The following is a 16,427-nucleotide window of genomic DNA, read 5'->3' as shown; positions in this document are numbered from 1 at the left end:
GATCCGTAACAGCGGGGTTACCCACCAGTAGGCTCACCAAGAAACGTCAAACATCCCAAAGCGGGAGCAAAAGAACACTGTGGCCCCAGAAATGAGGACGCGACCTGCTAGATACATGCAATAAGGAGTTGAAGTGATAGAGAGAGAAAAAAATGCAGCCTTAATATTATAGGGTGTATAGTCCTGAGTATGGTACAACTAGTTGTAGAGATGCCTAAGGAGGTAAGCTTGATTATACAGTTGAACACAGAGAAGCCCTAATCCCCCCATCGCCCAATTACGTATGAGCCAAGAATAACGAGCCCTAGGCTTTTTGCCCACTCAACAGAACTGTGCAATCAAACAAGAGAGATCTTTCTTTAAGAGGCAAACGGGAAACACTTGAAAAGACAAAGACATTTAGGAGACAGAATCATGTGGAATAAATTGATCCAGCCCATCAGAAAATGAGGTAGGAGCTGCCAAGACTCAAGCTGGTGCTTAGTGTTGGCTAATATCTTGGCAGAGTTGACTTGACTAGAGCTTGCAGGGCTGCATCCCCAAGCGTATACCCAAGTAATGAAAAGATTTCATGGCCCAGAGCAGTGGGAACTGATCCTCCAAAGGTGTTTAACCGCGCCAGTGGATGGCAAACCCTCCGATTTCTAAAAGTTCAACCAGAAACCTGCAAACTCCCCATATTTGGAAGCGAGGTCTGCGGCTCTAGTAGATGAACTAAGAGATCAACTGCAAAGGTGGCCAGCTTGAAGACCTGTGTGCCTATTGTTACCCCTTGACATCTGGATTTGTGTACATATCCCTAATCAATGGATCCAAAGTAAGAACGAACAAAAGAGAGGAGAGAGGGCAGCCCTGTCAAGTGCCCCGCAGGATAGGAAAGGTGTCTGAACAAATACAATTTACTACCACTCTCACTTGGGGATTTGCATAAAGAATGCAGATGGCATGTATAAAGTACAAGCCTTAGCCCTGGAGAACAGAAAAAAGGAAGTCTCATATAACTCTATCAAAGGCCTTTTCGGAATCAAAGCTAACGAAGAGAGACTGGCAATCTATCTGCTCCCTATATTCCAAAGAAGCCAGAATTTGTCACACATTTTTAAAAAATTTATTATTTTTTTTTTGTTTTGTTACATTTGTACCCCGCGCTTTCCCACTCATGGCAGGCTCAATGCGGCTTACATGGGGCAATGGAGGGTTAAGTGACTTGCCCAGAGTCACAAGGAGCTGCCTGTGCCGGGAATCGAACTCAGTTCCTCAGGACCAAAGTCCACCACCCTAACCACTAGGCCACTCCTCCACTACCAAATAAATTTAAAAAATGTATTATTTTACTTAATTACATTCACATTTATCACATAAATGTAAGGAAAAACAGAAAGTAATATAAAGGAACAAGAAAACATTTTCTCTCATCAATATCCTATAATATAATTCTCACCTCCAACGTTCTGTGCCTGGGACCGTGGATCGGTGGTCTCCGAGGCACCATCAGTGACGTCCCACCTCATGCCCCTCCCACACTCTGTGACGTTACCGCTCACGCCCCTCCGCGTAACCTAACCGCCCTCACGCCCCTCCCACCCAGTTCAACACTTGACTCCGCCCTCAAAAAAATGCTGCCGCCCTCCCTCCCAAAGATTCGGACTGTCGAAGAGGACCAAGAGGGAGGGCGGCGAGACGTCGACCGAATGGATGTGGAGACTGGCGAATCGGAATACAGGGGGGAGGGAAAGAGCAGTGGGTCCGACCGTCAGAGAGGAAGAGGAAGGGCGGCAAGACGGCGAGGTAAGCAAAGAAGCACATTGGTTGATCTCTGTTTCCACTCCCCTATGCAGCCATCATTCCTATACACAAAAAAACAACCAAAACTAGAAGCTGCTGCTTCACACTGTCGTTTTTACATTGAGGGAGGGAGGGACCCTGCAACTGGGAAAAAGCGAGAAAGGGAGGGAGGGGAGGTAAGCAAGGAAGCACATTGGTTAATCTCTGTTTCCACTCCCCTGCGCAGCCGTCATTCGTATACACTAAAAGACAAGCAAAACTAGGGGCTGCTGTTTTACACTGTCGTTTTTAAATTGAGGGAGGGAGGGGAGGAGGGGGGACCCTGCGACTGGGAAAAAGGGGGGGAGGGGGACCCTCCTGCAACTGGGACGGAGGGGGGGACCCTGCAACTGGGAGACAGACTGGGGGGGGGGGGGGCGGCCACCCTAGAAGTGGGAGGGAGGGGGGGGGCCCTGGCACATACTCTCATTCTCACACACACACTCGCACCCAGTCTCACTCTCTCTCTCTGTCACACACACACACTCACACATTCACTCTCTCTCACACAGTCACTCTCACACACTCTCTCTGAAACATACACACTCCGAGGAAAACCTTGCTAGCGCCCGTTTCCTTTAAAACAGAAACGGGCCTTTTTTACTAGTATATTATATAATTGTCCACAATTGGAAGATCCAAGATCAGGAAAACAATCTCAAAGAAAATAAGAAAAACTCAAAATGGTTAATCTTACAATTCACATTTTCTGAGGGAGGAAGGTTAATCGGTAATTGCAGCCAGTACAGTGGTAACTAAAGTAAGTTGTTGCAGAGGGTTCTTCATCTCTTCTTTCAACTCCACAAACTCTTGTAATTTCTTAGGTTCAACAAATAAGTAATAAGGAAATAAAACACTTACAAGGGAATCACACTAGGAAGGTCCCACCTAGGGCAATGATTCCTGGCTTAAAAGCCAAGAATTCACACCTCCTAGTCTGCGATTCTCTTGATATGTCAGGAAATATGTTCATCTTTGAACTCAAAAAACTATCAGCCATGTGTCGGAAATACAATTTCAAAACATTGTTCCTATCTAAATCAAAGGCGAAAGTCACTAATACTATAACTCTATCTGTAATTTCTGAATTTTCCAAAATGTCAGTTAAGTTCACATCTCTTTTCTCTGATAAAGAAAATTTTAAGGGAAATATAAATCATTTTAGACACCAGAGGGTGGCTATCAGAAGGTATTTACAAAATATCAGAGAAATATTTCTTCAACAGTTCAGTAGCTGATATATAGGAAGTTACAGGAAAATTCATCATCCTCAAGTTATTTTTCCTTAATTGGTTCTCCAGAAATTCCAATTGTTACAAGAAACATGGCTGTCCGTCATTACCAAATTAACTGATTTTCGTAGAGAAACCATTTCAGTAGCCAAAGTCTCTATTTTTATATCTTGGCCTTCCACTTTGTTAGATATTAATATAAATTCTTTAACTCACATCTGAAGAAGAGAGTTATTCACACTCTGCAGCACTTCCCATAGTACGTCCATTGTGACATTATTGGCTTCACCAGATCCAATTTCTCCACAGAAACCGCTCCAGATATCTTCGGGGGGAAGAGCTCACTCTCCAATCCCCCAGTTGGTTTATTATCTGAAGTCGATGCTGCGCCAGGACCTCCTCGCGCACATTTTTAACTACAGAACGGCTTACTACAAATCCTACTTGGGCACCATAGATCAAAGAAGTTAACAGTTTTGCTAGCAGATTTGTCATGATCTTGGCCAACAATTTGGCCTCTATATTCAAACGAGATATTGGCCTATAGGAATCTGGTAGAAGCGGATTCCTGCCAGGCTTTAGCAAGACCACAATATGAGCCACATTCAAATCTCCCAGCAGATGGTCATATGCAAAGATTTTAAACATGTTTATCAAAGGCTGAATAGCCTCATCCCCTAAAAGCCTATAGAATTCTATATGTAATCCATCTGGCCCCAGCACTTTAAACGGGGGACATTGCTGCAACATCCAAGCCACCTCATCCAAACGAATAGGAGCTTCCAGAGAGTCCTGCATCTCAGGGATAAAATGGATGACCCACTCCTCCCAAAATACTGCTCCCCACACAGGCCCTCATCTTCTGGGGCAGCATAAAGCCGCTCCAAATGGGTACGGAATCTAGCGCCTATGTCCACATCAATATAGAGCAATCTGCCATCCTCCCTTCTAACCACTGCCACCCTACAGGGACCCTCTCGTCTATATATCAATTGTGCTAAAAGCCGCCCCCCCCCCTTATTGCCATATTTATATAGACAATACTTATAATAAGCTTGCGATTTCTTCACCTGCTGATGGTGCAATCAAAGCGGTCTGTGTTTCTAACAGTTGCTGTTTATCTGTCTCCTCGTGAGAGGTACCATACAGCTGCCTTACATGCCGAATTTGGTGTTCCAAATGCACGATTTCACTATGCCTAATCCTCATTTTATGAATGGCATAGCTGATAATCTCCCCTCTTAGAATTGCCTTCGCTGTCTCCCAAAACAGAATTGGTTTTTGAACTCTGCATTAAGATGTTTGTAACCCAGCCACTTACTTCTCAAATACTCCTGAAAGCAACTACCTTGCATCAACCACAAAGGAAATCTTCACTGAACTGAACCCCCTGGATCCCGTCCTGGATGCAATTCCATTCACACAAAAGCATGATCCAATATCTCGCAGGGGCTGATCTCCACTTCCATCACCAAAGAAGAAATCTGAGATGAGTAGATAATCAATGTGCAATTGGGAAGAATGTGCTCTAAAGAGATGTGTAATCATGCTCCAAAGATTTAACAACTGAGATATATGGAGCAAGCCCTTGGCCTCATTTAGACATTCCTGCTTCAGATTATTGGCCTTATCCATTAGCAGATCCCAGACTGCATTAAAGTCACCCCCTACCACTAAGGGAATATTATTTTATGGGAGAAGATGGTCTACCAAAGACTTATAAAATATTACTGAACTAATTTGGAGCATATACATTACACAGAATTAGTTGGTGTCCCACAACAGTCGCTTTACAGGATCAGTGTATAGGCACTGACAATTGTATAGAACCCCCTTTAAAAAAATAAAATAGCCACTCCCCCTTCTTAGTAGTGGTCGACACCGCCACTACATCAGTCACCCACCATCTCTTCAATTTTGCATGTTCCACAGCCATCGGGTGGGTTTCCTGAAGCAGCGCGACATCCAACTTATGTCTCTAACACCTGTAAAATTTCAGACCTCTTTATTGGAGAATCTATTCCTCCCACATTCCAAGTGACTAACTTCACCATTATGTGATACCAGATTAAAGGACTCTACCAGTAGGAGCTAAAAATTGGGACCCTGGTGGGTTGTTCTAGCCATCAGCCCAACAGTAATACAAAAATTGGTAAAAAGCAAAACTGTAGGGTATTAAGAATGTTACAGATATGTACTGTGCCACAACCAGTACATATCTGGAACCCCCTCACACATCCCCTCCCTCTTCTCCGCTAACCTCTCTCCGCTCCCCCCCCCCCCCAAATTACCCTGACCAAATTTACTCCCTACCCCATCCATTACCAGTGTCTCCAATATGAGGCCAATCACACATTGACACTTATCCATCCTGAATTCCCCAATGAACATCAGAATCATTCACATCCATCAACCACATCTCTGAATCCTAGCAGACACCCAACCCAATACATGTGGAGGGGCATAATCGAAAGGGACGCCCAAGTTTTGCTGAGCACGTCCTCGCAAAACATCCCGGCAAAGGGGCGAGGAAACCCGTAATATCGAAACAAGATGGATGTCCATCTTTCGTTTCGATAATACGGTCAGGGACACCCAAATCTCGACATTTAGGTCGTCCTTAGAGATGGCCCCACCAAGCAGGGGCCACTCGATGTCCCGAAGACATGAAAATCCTCCCAGTCCTACACAGAAGCCCAACAGAACCAAAATGACAACAGATAAGCAAAACACTACAAAGCTGTATGGGGCACTGAAACAAAGCAATCCACACACTGCACTTTCATTCTTCAACACATCCTCACAGACACCTCCCTGGAACCCACACAGCCAAATACCATGCATTCCCTATACCATTCAAGCAACCATCAGTCGCACGTGATGTTACCAAAGTCCGCCATCACGGTGGTGGTCGACTAGCTCCCAGGTCTGCCACTATGTCAAACTGGATGATCTCCAAGATTGGCAAAGGGTAACTACCACTGTGCTCTGTCCGCAGGTGTAGAGAAGGGTGTGCCCCTTCCAACGATAATCTGCAGAGTTTATTTTTGGGTGCCATTTATATAAATTTGTGGGTTCTCTCACACCAGTGCTAGTTGAAGGTAAGTTACATTCAGGTATCATTCCCAGTCTCCAGAGGGTTTTCAATTTAAGTCTGTAGCCAAGATATAGCGTTTAGTACTTCTTAAAGAAGAAGTCCTTTTGCAACTTCATTTATGCTCAGTCTCTTCCTGCTCTTGACTTGTGCTCAGAGGGAACACTCCACGTCCCTGGTGCAGGCAAGACCTTCTAATGTGAACCTGCCATACGGTGGGAAGATGTGGGATAGAAATGCAATAAATAAATAAAAATGTGGCCTCATGTTAAGTGTTTGCTCACCCCTGCACTTAGTCATTTTGAGCTGCAAAAGATTTTTAAGAAACAGAGCGCCTCCCAAATATCTCCTTCACAACAATTACTCTAAGTCAAAAACTGAACATCCCGAGACAGTCTAGAAAATTGTCAGGGGAGAAGAGGAACCTGTAGTAATTAGGAAACAAAGGACATGCTTTACCTACAGCCCTAAAAGCGCTGCAAACTATTAAAAGAATGCTTGATAATCAAAAACACATTCAGTTTTTAAAAATACAGCTCTTAAAATGAAAAGCATCTTAAATTCAGGCAATTTTACCCTGTTACCTCCATAAACAAAACACATAATTTGACTTGCCTGAATATGAAGTCCATATCCAATGTGTACAGAGACCTAAAAAATAAAGTGAAAAGGATTAATTTGATTGAATTCAAGAAATATTCAACCAAATACTCCAAACAGTTTAATGTAGCAGGATCTCTTTTCGTCACAAAGTTAAAATTTACATCAAGTAAAAGATTTAAAATAAAGAACGGTTTACTGGGTCCATTTAAGAATCCTATATAATAAAACACACCTCCAACATTCTGAAGCTGACTGCATGGCTGAGGCATTCCTGCTCTCTGTATCCATCTCCTGAATTGACATCACTTACTTCCGGGTTTGTCACAAGCAGAAGTGTCCAACCACACGAGGTTTCTCGGCTTCAGAATGTTGGAGGTGCATTCTATTAAATAGGATTGGTCAGTTCCTTGAAGCACAGCCAGAGCTCAGCGTCCTGCACAATAACGCTCAGACACCAGAGAAAGGGAGGGAGGGGGGCAGGTATCTCTGTCACACACACTCTCTCTCTCTCACAGTCAATGTCTTTCTTTCTCACTCTCACACACTGTCTCTCACACACTATGTCTCACACTGTATCACATTCACTCTCTATGTGTCACACAGTCACTCACACACTCTCTTGGTCTCATACACTCAGTCTCACAGAGAGTCTGTGTCTCACACACACTGTATCTGTGTGAAACACACTCTCTCTCACACACTCTCTTGGTCTCATACACTCAGTCTCACAGAGAGTCTGTGTCTCACACACACTGTATCTGTGTGAAACACACTTTTTTCACACTGTCTCACATACGCACTTGCACACACTCTCATTCTCACAAACACACTCTCTCACAGACTCACTCTCTCTCACACACACACACTCTCTCAAACATACACACTCCGAGGAAAACCTTGCTAGCGCCCATTTTATTTGTGTCAGAAACGGGCCTTTTTTACTAGTATCTATATAAGAACTTGGCAGTGTCTAAAAGCAAACCCAGCATACTAACAATATTCAAAATTTAAGAACATTCTAGTTGGTGGAAATCAGAGTCTTTTGAATCCTTCTTTCATTTCTCATGGACAAAACCACTATTAAGGAGCCCTTTTACTAAAGTGATCTGGGTTTACTGCAGTACATTACTGTGTATCAACTGCAAGGTGCAGTCCATAAATAACTATTTCCCACCCTCCTTAACACCATTTTAAATAACTTCTCTAAACCAGTGGGGTGTGGGGTGTGTGTGTTTTTTTTTTTTTTTGTCTGGGCACACGAGTAAAAGGGCCTTCAAAACCTCTTCAGAGCAGAGCTCAAATTGATGGACCAATTTTTTTTTCCTCCTGTCATCACTTAACCTTGCTACTTGTTACACATTTCAGCCCTACAGTAAGCAAGCAGAATGGTGATTTTATTTTCTATAACTAAGATCTTATACATTCAATAGGATTACAAGTCAACATTTAAGCAAAATCTGAAGACAAGTAGATTTATTTTCCTCTGGGGTAAAAGGTAGATCACTTTTCATATTTCATCTGATACAAACGTAAGACTAGGTTTTAATGTCAAGTCCCTTAGGGTCCTGTTTACTAAGCCGCGCTGTAGTCATGCTAAAAATTATCATGCGCTAACACCAGAGACACCCATAGGAATATATGGGTGTATCTAGCATTAGTGCGTGCTAAAAACGCTAGCGCGTCTTCGTAAACAGGGCACCAATTGTTATAAGGTAATTAGTGCCCAGACTCTGCACTACAAATCAAACAAGAATCAAAAAGGTACCAAACAGATCTGGGAGCTCCAAGAACATGCTTGTCGTATAAGTACCATTAATCTGTAAAGGGATTTAAAAAAAGGTATACAAAAAGCATACAAAAATTCTTAGAAAACAGACCTTTTCAAAAGCCAGATTTTGGATTTGTTGAGAGGCAAAGTCAAAAACTGAGGCAGTCTTTTACAAAGTGTGGAACGATAAATCGGGACTACTGCCGGCCCACATAGACACCGGTGGTACTTCTGCCCTAAGCACACACCATTTCCGGGGGGGGGGGGGGGGGGGGGGGGGGGGGGGGAAGAAAACCATTGCAAATGGCTTGCGCAGCGGTAACCCGGCAGTAATTGGGCATCGCTGCCCACTGCCCGGTTACTGCTGGGTTACCGCAGGAGCCCTTATCGCCACTCGGTAAGAGTTTTCTTACCTTATGGCCATGTTTGTCTGGGGGCTTTTTACCACATGCGGTAAAAAGGGTCCTGGCGCGTGGGAAAAATGGCCCCCGCCGCTAGCACAGGGCCTTTTTTCCTGCAGAATGGTAAAAGGACCCCTGAGTGCATTAAACATTAAGGTACTGGAAAAAAAAGCCATGTTTAGTGCTATCCTATAAACCATGCCCAATGTTATGTGCGGTTTATAGAATACATGTAGCAGCTGGACCTGTGACTGAATTTATGCACGACCATTTACGCCAACTAAAACCTGGTGTAAATGCCTGTGCCTAACTTAGGCCAGATCAGGCTTATTCTACAACAGTGTGTGTAATTTCTAGAAATGCCCATGCCCTTCCCATGCGAACACCCTTTTGAGATCCATGCATTAGAATTTATGCATACCACTTTACAGAATACACTTAGAAAGTTACACATGTAAATGTCAATTAGTGTCGATAATTGCTTGTTGTTGGCCAATAATCAGCACCGACTGGCTTGTTAAACAATTAAGCTGCATGTGCAGTTTGGCAACACTGCCAAATTTAAGCGTGCAATTTTAGTAGTCAAATATAGAATCTGGGGGTAAGTGCTTTAGGCAGCCGTAAAAACAGCTAATGCACAAGATGTCAAATCATGTACAGGGGTGTGGCTCCATAAAATCATTGAACTTTATTTTTATCAACTATTTCACAAATCATACACATTATCATGTCCTATGGAGACTGCTTGTGATACATTAGTAGAAAAACATGAGTGAAATTAAAGATTCAGACAAAAGAATACAGCATTTAGGAGTTTGAAAGGGAAAATTAGGTTCTTACCTTGGTAATTTTCTTTCCTTTAGTCATAGCAGATGAATCCATTACGAGTGGGTTGTGTCCATCAACCAGCATGGGGAGAGAGAGAGCACTGAAAAACCATAGTGCGTCATGGCCAGCTAGCTCCATCTGCCTCTTCAGTATTTGAAGCTTCCAAAGCAGTGTTACACCACAAAGCATAATAACATGAACTTTCCTCACAGCGGATGAACGCGCCAAAACTGGAGCTATAATTCAAAGGAGGGAATGAACTCATCCTCCTGGAGGGAATGAACTCATCCTCCTGTAACTGAACAGAAATCCTGAAGACTGTTTTCCAACTTCTCCCAATGAGGAACATATCTACAGGAAAAACTGAACATAAAATTAACATAATGAACCACAGAGGGAGGGATCAGGGATTCATCTGCTATGACTAAAGGAAAGAAAATTACCAAGGTAAGAACCTAATTTTCCCTTCCTTGTCATCAAGCAGATGAATCCATTACGAGTGGGATGTATCAAAGCAATCCCTAGATAGGGTGGGAACAAGCCACACCACGCGCCAGCACTTGTGCTCCAAAATGCGCGTCTTTCCTGGCAGCCACATCCAGCCTGTAATGTCGGGCAAAAGAGAGCTTCGAAGCCAAGTAGCTGCACTGCATATCTCTTGAAGAGAGAGTGCTCCAGTTTCAGCCCAAGACGAGGAAATTGCTCTTGTGGAATGTGCCTTAAAGGCTTCAGGTGGAGGCCGGCCTGATAACAGATATGCTGAAAAGATAGCTTCTTTAAGCCAACGGGCTATAGTGGCCTTAGACGCTGGAGACCCTCTGCGCGGACCTGACAAAAGAACAAAAAGATGGTCAGAGGTCCTGAAGGCATTTGACATGCGCAGATATTGCAACAGAGCCCTTCGCACATCAAGAAGGAGCAACTGCCCATATGCTTCTGGAAACTCCTCTTTAGAAAAGGAGGGTAGGAAAATAGGCTGGTTTAGGTGAAACGCTGAAACCACCTTAGGCATGAAAGAAGGCACCGCACGTACCATTACTCTGGACTCTGAGAATTGCAGAAATGGGTCTCGACAGGACAGCACCTGGAGCTCAGGACAGCACCTGGAGCTCAGATACCCGTCTCGCCGATGTCACGATCACCAAAAAGACCGTCTTTAAGGTTACATCCTTCTCTGAAGCTCGCCTAAGCGGCTCGAAGAGCAAATACTGAAGGGCCTTTAAAACTAACCCCAGGTTCCAGGCCGCACACGGGGCCCGCACGGGAGGATGGAGCCGAAGCACCCCTCTAAGAAACCGTGTCACATCCGGGCAAGCAGCCAGAGAGAGGCCAGCGACCTTCCCTCGAAAACATGCTAAGGCTACCACTTGAACACGCAGGGAATTATAGGCCAAGCCTTTTTGTAAACCATCCTGCAAAAAGTCAAGTCTCAGCGAGACAGAAGCCCGCATGGGTGCGACTGCTTTAGAAGCACACCAAGCCTCAAATTGGCGCCAAATCCTGGCATAAGCCATGGAAGTGGAACGCTTGCGGGCCTGTTGGAGAGTGGAAATGACTTTACTGGAATATCCCTTGTCTCTCAATTGCGCCCTCTCAATAGCCATGCCGTAAGACCAAAGCGGCAGGCGTCCTCCATGGTCACCGGGCCCTGCGACAACAGGTTCGGTACCAGAGGTAACGGCAAGGGATCCTCTACCAGCATCTGCCGGAGGTCCGCATACCACGGGCTCCGGGGCCAATCCGGGGCAATGAGAACCACCTCTTCTTGGTGGAGCCGAATCCGCAGGAGTACTCGCCCTATCAAGGGCCACGGAGGGAACACATACAGGAGGCCAGGGGTGAGCCAAGGCATCCAACCCTGCCGAGCGAGGATCTCTCCGTCTGCTGTAGAAGCACGGGACTTTGGCATTTGTGCTTGATGCCATAAGATCCATTATGGGCTTTCCCCATTTGGCACATATCTGCAGGAATACTTCGTCTGCAAGTTCCCATTCCGCTGGGTTGATTTGATTCCTGCTCAGTTAATCATTGCTCTGACCTGCAATATGAGCTGCTGACAGAAACTGCAGATGAAGCTCGGCCCAGTGGCAAATCTGCGCGGCCTGCGCTGCTAGAGCTAAGCACCGAGTGCCTCCTTGGCGATTTATGTAGGCCACTGCTGTCGTGTTGTCCAACAGAACTCTGACAGCCAATCCTTCCAGGGTCAAATGAAAAGCTAGAAGCGCCTGAAAAATCGCTTTCAACTCCAAGCGATTGATGGACCACTCCGACTCCTCGGGTGTCCAGAGACCCTGGGCATGCCTTCCCCGGCAATGTGCATCCCAGCCCTTCAGGCTGTCATCTGTTACCACTAGGCACCAATCGGGGAGCGCTAGCGGCATTCCTCGCCGCAGCATGCTGTCTGAGAGCCACCACTCCATACTGAGCCGGGCCACAGAGAGCCACGCGAGTCTGCACTGATAATCCTGAGATATTGGAGACCACCGTTGAAGCAGGGAACACTGCAGAGGCCTCAGGTGCGCTCTCGCCCAAGGCACCACTTCCAAAGTGGATGTCATCGACCCCAACAGCTGGACTATGTCCCAAGCTCGCGGGCGAGGCATCCTCAGGAGCGGACGGACCTGGTTCTGAAGCTTGCACCGCCTTTGCTCGGGTAGGAAGACCATCCCTGAGGCTGTGTCGAACCGGACCCCCAAATATTCTAGAGATTGAGAGGGGGTCAGGTGACTTTTGGCTATATTGGCGACCCAGCCCAGAGATTGCAGTACTGAGACCACTCTGGCTGTAACCTGATGACTCTCTTCTGCAGAGTCTGCTCTGATGAGCCAGTCGTCATTACGTTAATCTAGTTGTGATGTGATGAAAGCCTACATTACCATGGCAAAATCTGCCTCTAAACAAATGACCTATTCTCTCTTCGCTATCTTACACAGTTAAAAAAAAAACCCCAGATTACTTCAGAAATATGACAATTGACTATCAGCCCCAAATCTAGATCAAGCCCCAAACTACTTCCCTTATCCTCTGTCATACACTTGTCACCCCATCCCATCAGCAGCCTTGGAGATATAACACCTGGCTTTCTAACCCATAACATTTCTAAAGCTAAATACTAGCAAGGTAATCTTCTTGGCATCCTCCAAATTTGTAATGCTTGTAAATAATCTGATAACTTGTTCATCTGTAAGTCACAATTTTCCTCCAGTGGAGCAAAAAGCTGGATACTGCCTACAAAAAACACTTGATAGGAGACAAAGGATGCTGTAATAGCAGTCAGTTAATTTTAAACATGTTGAATAGAAGGTGGGAGATCAAAGCCCCTTGCAGCACCCCAGTTATCACCCTGCTAAGAAAACCTAAAACAATGCAAAATGATTCTTCTGGCCCCCTTTTAAGGTCAGTTGCTCCAACAAAATAGAATGGTTGACCGTGTCATATGTGCTTAGCTCCAACAGCACAAAAACTGAATCTACCTTACTATCCAAACTTCTCCACAGATCTTTCAGTACTATCAACACTCTCTGCGCTATGAAACTGACAGAAGTCAAACTGTCTCATTTACACCCCAGTCTCCTCAATTTATTTGTGAACTTGACAAAGTGTTGTTTTTTTTGCAAGAAGCTTAGATATACAGAGGATGATTTTATAAACCATTTAATGCATGCAAATAGACTCAAAGTTAGGTCACACTTAAAGTACCTGTAGTATAAGCTGGCACATTCTTGGATAGTAAACAGGGTGGAATTACACCGCACTCCTAGACTGCCTAGACCCAGACCCTGGAGTTTACCCAGCAGACAGGATCTGGACTGAATTCACAATACTACCGGAAGACCTTATTTCACAAACGCTTAAAAGATTCGCCAAATTTCACTGCAAATTAGATACATGCCCAAACAACCTCATGAAGTCGGCCCCTCAACAGTTTATAACGGACCTAACAAACCACGTGAACTTTATGCTACAAAATGGACTCTTCTCAAGGGAGAAAGGTAACATTTTACTCACCCCCATACCCAAGGATGCAAAGAAAAATGCTAATGAACTAACGAACTATAGACCAGCAGCATCCATTCCCTTAATTACCAAAACAACAGAAGGTATGGTGACCAAACAACTCACAGAGTATCTAAACAAGTTCTCAATATTACACGATTCCCAGTCAGGATTTCGCTCTAATCACAGTACTGAAACCGTACTAGTTACGGTCATGACCAAACTCAAACAATTGATAGCATACGAGAATAACATACTACTGTTACAATTTGACATGTCAAGTGCATTTGACATGGTTGACCATGGAATTTACTACACATCCTCGAATACTTCGGAATCGGAGGCAACATTTTCAATTGGTTAAAGGGGTTCCTAACTACATGCTCTTATCAAGTGACATCAAATTCGGTTACATCAGCTACATGGACACCTGAATGCGGAGTTCCACAGGGATCCCCTCTCTCACCGACCATATTCAACCTAATGATGACACCCTTGGCCAAACTACTATCGAATCAGAACTTAAACCCCTATATATACGCTGATGATGTAACGATCTTCATCCCATTCAAACAAGATCTAAGGGAAATCTCCAACGAAATCAAGCAAAGCCTACACATCATGAATTCCTGGGCAGATGCATTTCAGCTGAAACTTAATGCAGAAAAAACTCAATGCCTAGTACTCACCTCGCAATACAATAAGAATAAATTCACCACCATCAACACACCTAAACTAAATCTACCAGTTTCAGACACCCTAAAAATTCGAGTCACCATTGATCGGCACCTAACACTTGAAAACCACGCGAAAAACATAACTAAAAAGATATTTCATTCAATGTGGAAACTAAAAAGAATTAAACCATTTTTTCCAAGGACTGTCTTCCGCAATCTGGTACAATCATTAGTACTCAGTCATCTGGACTATTGTAACTCACTGTACGCTGGTTGCAAAGAGCAAATACTTAAAAAAACTCCAGACAGCCCAGAACACGGCAGCCAGACTAATATTCGGCAAATCAAAATACGAAAGCGCGAAACCCCTATGAGAAAAGCTACACTGGCTCCCACTTAAAGAACGCATCACGTTCAAATTTTGTACCCTAGTCCATAAAATCATCCATGGTGATGCCCCAGCCTACATGTCAGACCTAATAGAACTACCACACAGGAACGCAATAAAATCTTCTCGCACATTCCTCAATCTTCATCCTCCCAAGTGTAAAGGTCTGAAATACAAATTAATGCACGCATCTACCTTTTCCTATATGAGCACGCAGCTATGGAACATGTTGCCACGTAACCTGAAAACGGTCCATGAATTGACCAATTTCCGTAAACTATTGAAAACTTATCTCTTCGACAAGATATATCACAAAGATCAACACGTGTAACTGTACAATCTTTAATATATCCAGAAATGTCTTATAATGTTTCTTGCTTTAACACAATCATGTATTTCACCACCATGTAACCCAAAACCCTCTGTCAAACCAAATGCATATTCTCTTCTATTTTCAGTATCCATGACGTATTGTAAGCTACATTGAGCCTGCAAAGAGGTGGGATAATGTGGGATACAAATGCAATAAATAAATAAAATAAATAAAATCTACATGGATTTCGGAGAAACTATGGAGTTGAGATCTTAATGCCCTCTGTTTGATAGGCTGTTGTGTGACCTTGATGGTAGAGGCATTGGTTTTGTACTGATATTATTAGATTTTTTTTTTGTCAGGTAAGTGTCCAGACATATTATCCATCATTCTAACTTCTGGACATTAATGTAAAATTCTGCCAACTTCTGAAAAAAGCCAATTCACAGGAGCCACCTAAACAAAGTGCAGTTTGCCAATGGCTTAATCTGCTCCTGGAACAGTACTGACAGGGTTCAAAGTACAAAACAAAGTCCAAAATACCACAAAAGCACCAGGAGCCTTCAGAAATGGGACACGGTTCTTTATTAATAACTGTCAGTATGGACTTGACACGGGCCGTGTTTCGGCGCACAGCGCCTGCGTCAGGGGTCTGGTGTATTCAAAGACAGAGGCTTCTTTCCTACTAAATAGGATAGTGATCCATGCCGTTCAAGAAAAATAAGCTCAATGTGTTGGAAAAGTCTAGTCCCTTCGTCCCTTGCTCAGAGAGCAAAAAAAAAGGGACAAAGGGACTGGACTTTTCCCACACATTGAGCTTATTTTTCTTGAATGGCACGGATCGCTATCCTACTTAGTAGGAAAGAAGCCTCTGTCTTTGAATACACCAGGCCCCTGACACAGGCGCTGTGCGCCGAAATACGGCCCATGTCGGGTCCATACTGACAGTTGTTATGGTATCAGTTCAACTGTCAAAATTAAATATGCAGCAGAATTATTGAAATATGTAGAATTATGCTCAATCAGATATACCAATATAAAAATGCAGCTTTTAAAAGATGTATTGAAACTGCATTTCAATACCTTCTTTCCCCTTTTCCCTGGGAATTTCTGGTAGCAGGGTTAGTCAATTACAAACACTTAACAGAGACAAAAGCTGGCTGGGAGGGTCACCAAGACATCTCTAGAGAACAAAAAACTGAAGCAGACAGAGAGTCTGGGAAGGTATAACTCCAGCTATTGACTCAGAATGAAAGAATAAACAGGAAGCCATAAACCACTTGCCACAGAGGACTCAGTGCTC

General features: G+C 44.1%; 1 protein-coding gene across 2 annotated transcripts in view; it reads right to left on the bottom strand.

Annotated features, from left to right (window-relative positions):
- The window catches only part of DSG2 (desmoglein 2), a 106,933-nt gene that overhangs the window by 65,381 nt on the left and 25,125 nt on the right, over positions 1-16,427 (bottom strand). Inside the window, exons 2-3 of one of the 2 annotated variants that reach the window (XM_030213796.1) lie at positions 10,902-10,904; positions 6,766-6,801 (exon numbers count right to left, since the gene is read on the bottom strand). Coding sequence is in view for 1 of the 2 variants with exons in the window: in XM_030213788.1 (XP_030069648.1) it covers positions 6,766-6,801 (36 nt within the window). In the remaining variant the exon portion in view is untranslated. The remainder of the gene's footprint in view (positions 1-6,765; positions 6,802-10,901; positions 10,905-16,427) is intronic. The other variant, XM_030213788.1, reaches the window with a different exon arrangement.

The sequence above is a fragment of the Microcaecilia unicolor genome, chromosome 1 (assembly GCF_901765095.1).
Source record: "Microcaecilia unicolor chromosome 1, aMicUni1.1, whole genome shotgun sequence".
Taxonomy (NCBI): domain Eukaryota; kingdom Metazoa; phylum Chordata; class Amphibia; order Gymnophiona; family Siphonopidae; genus Microcaecilia; species Microcaecilia unicolor.
This window is presented reverse-complemented; position numbering and strand designations above follow the sequence as displayed.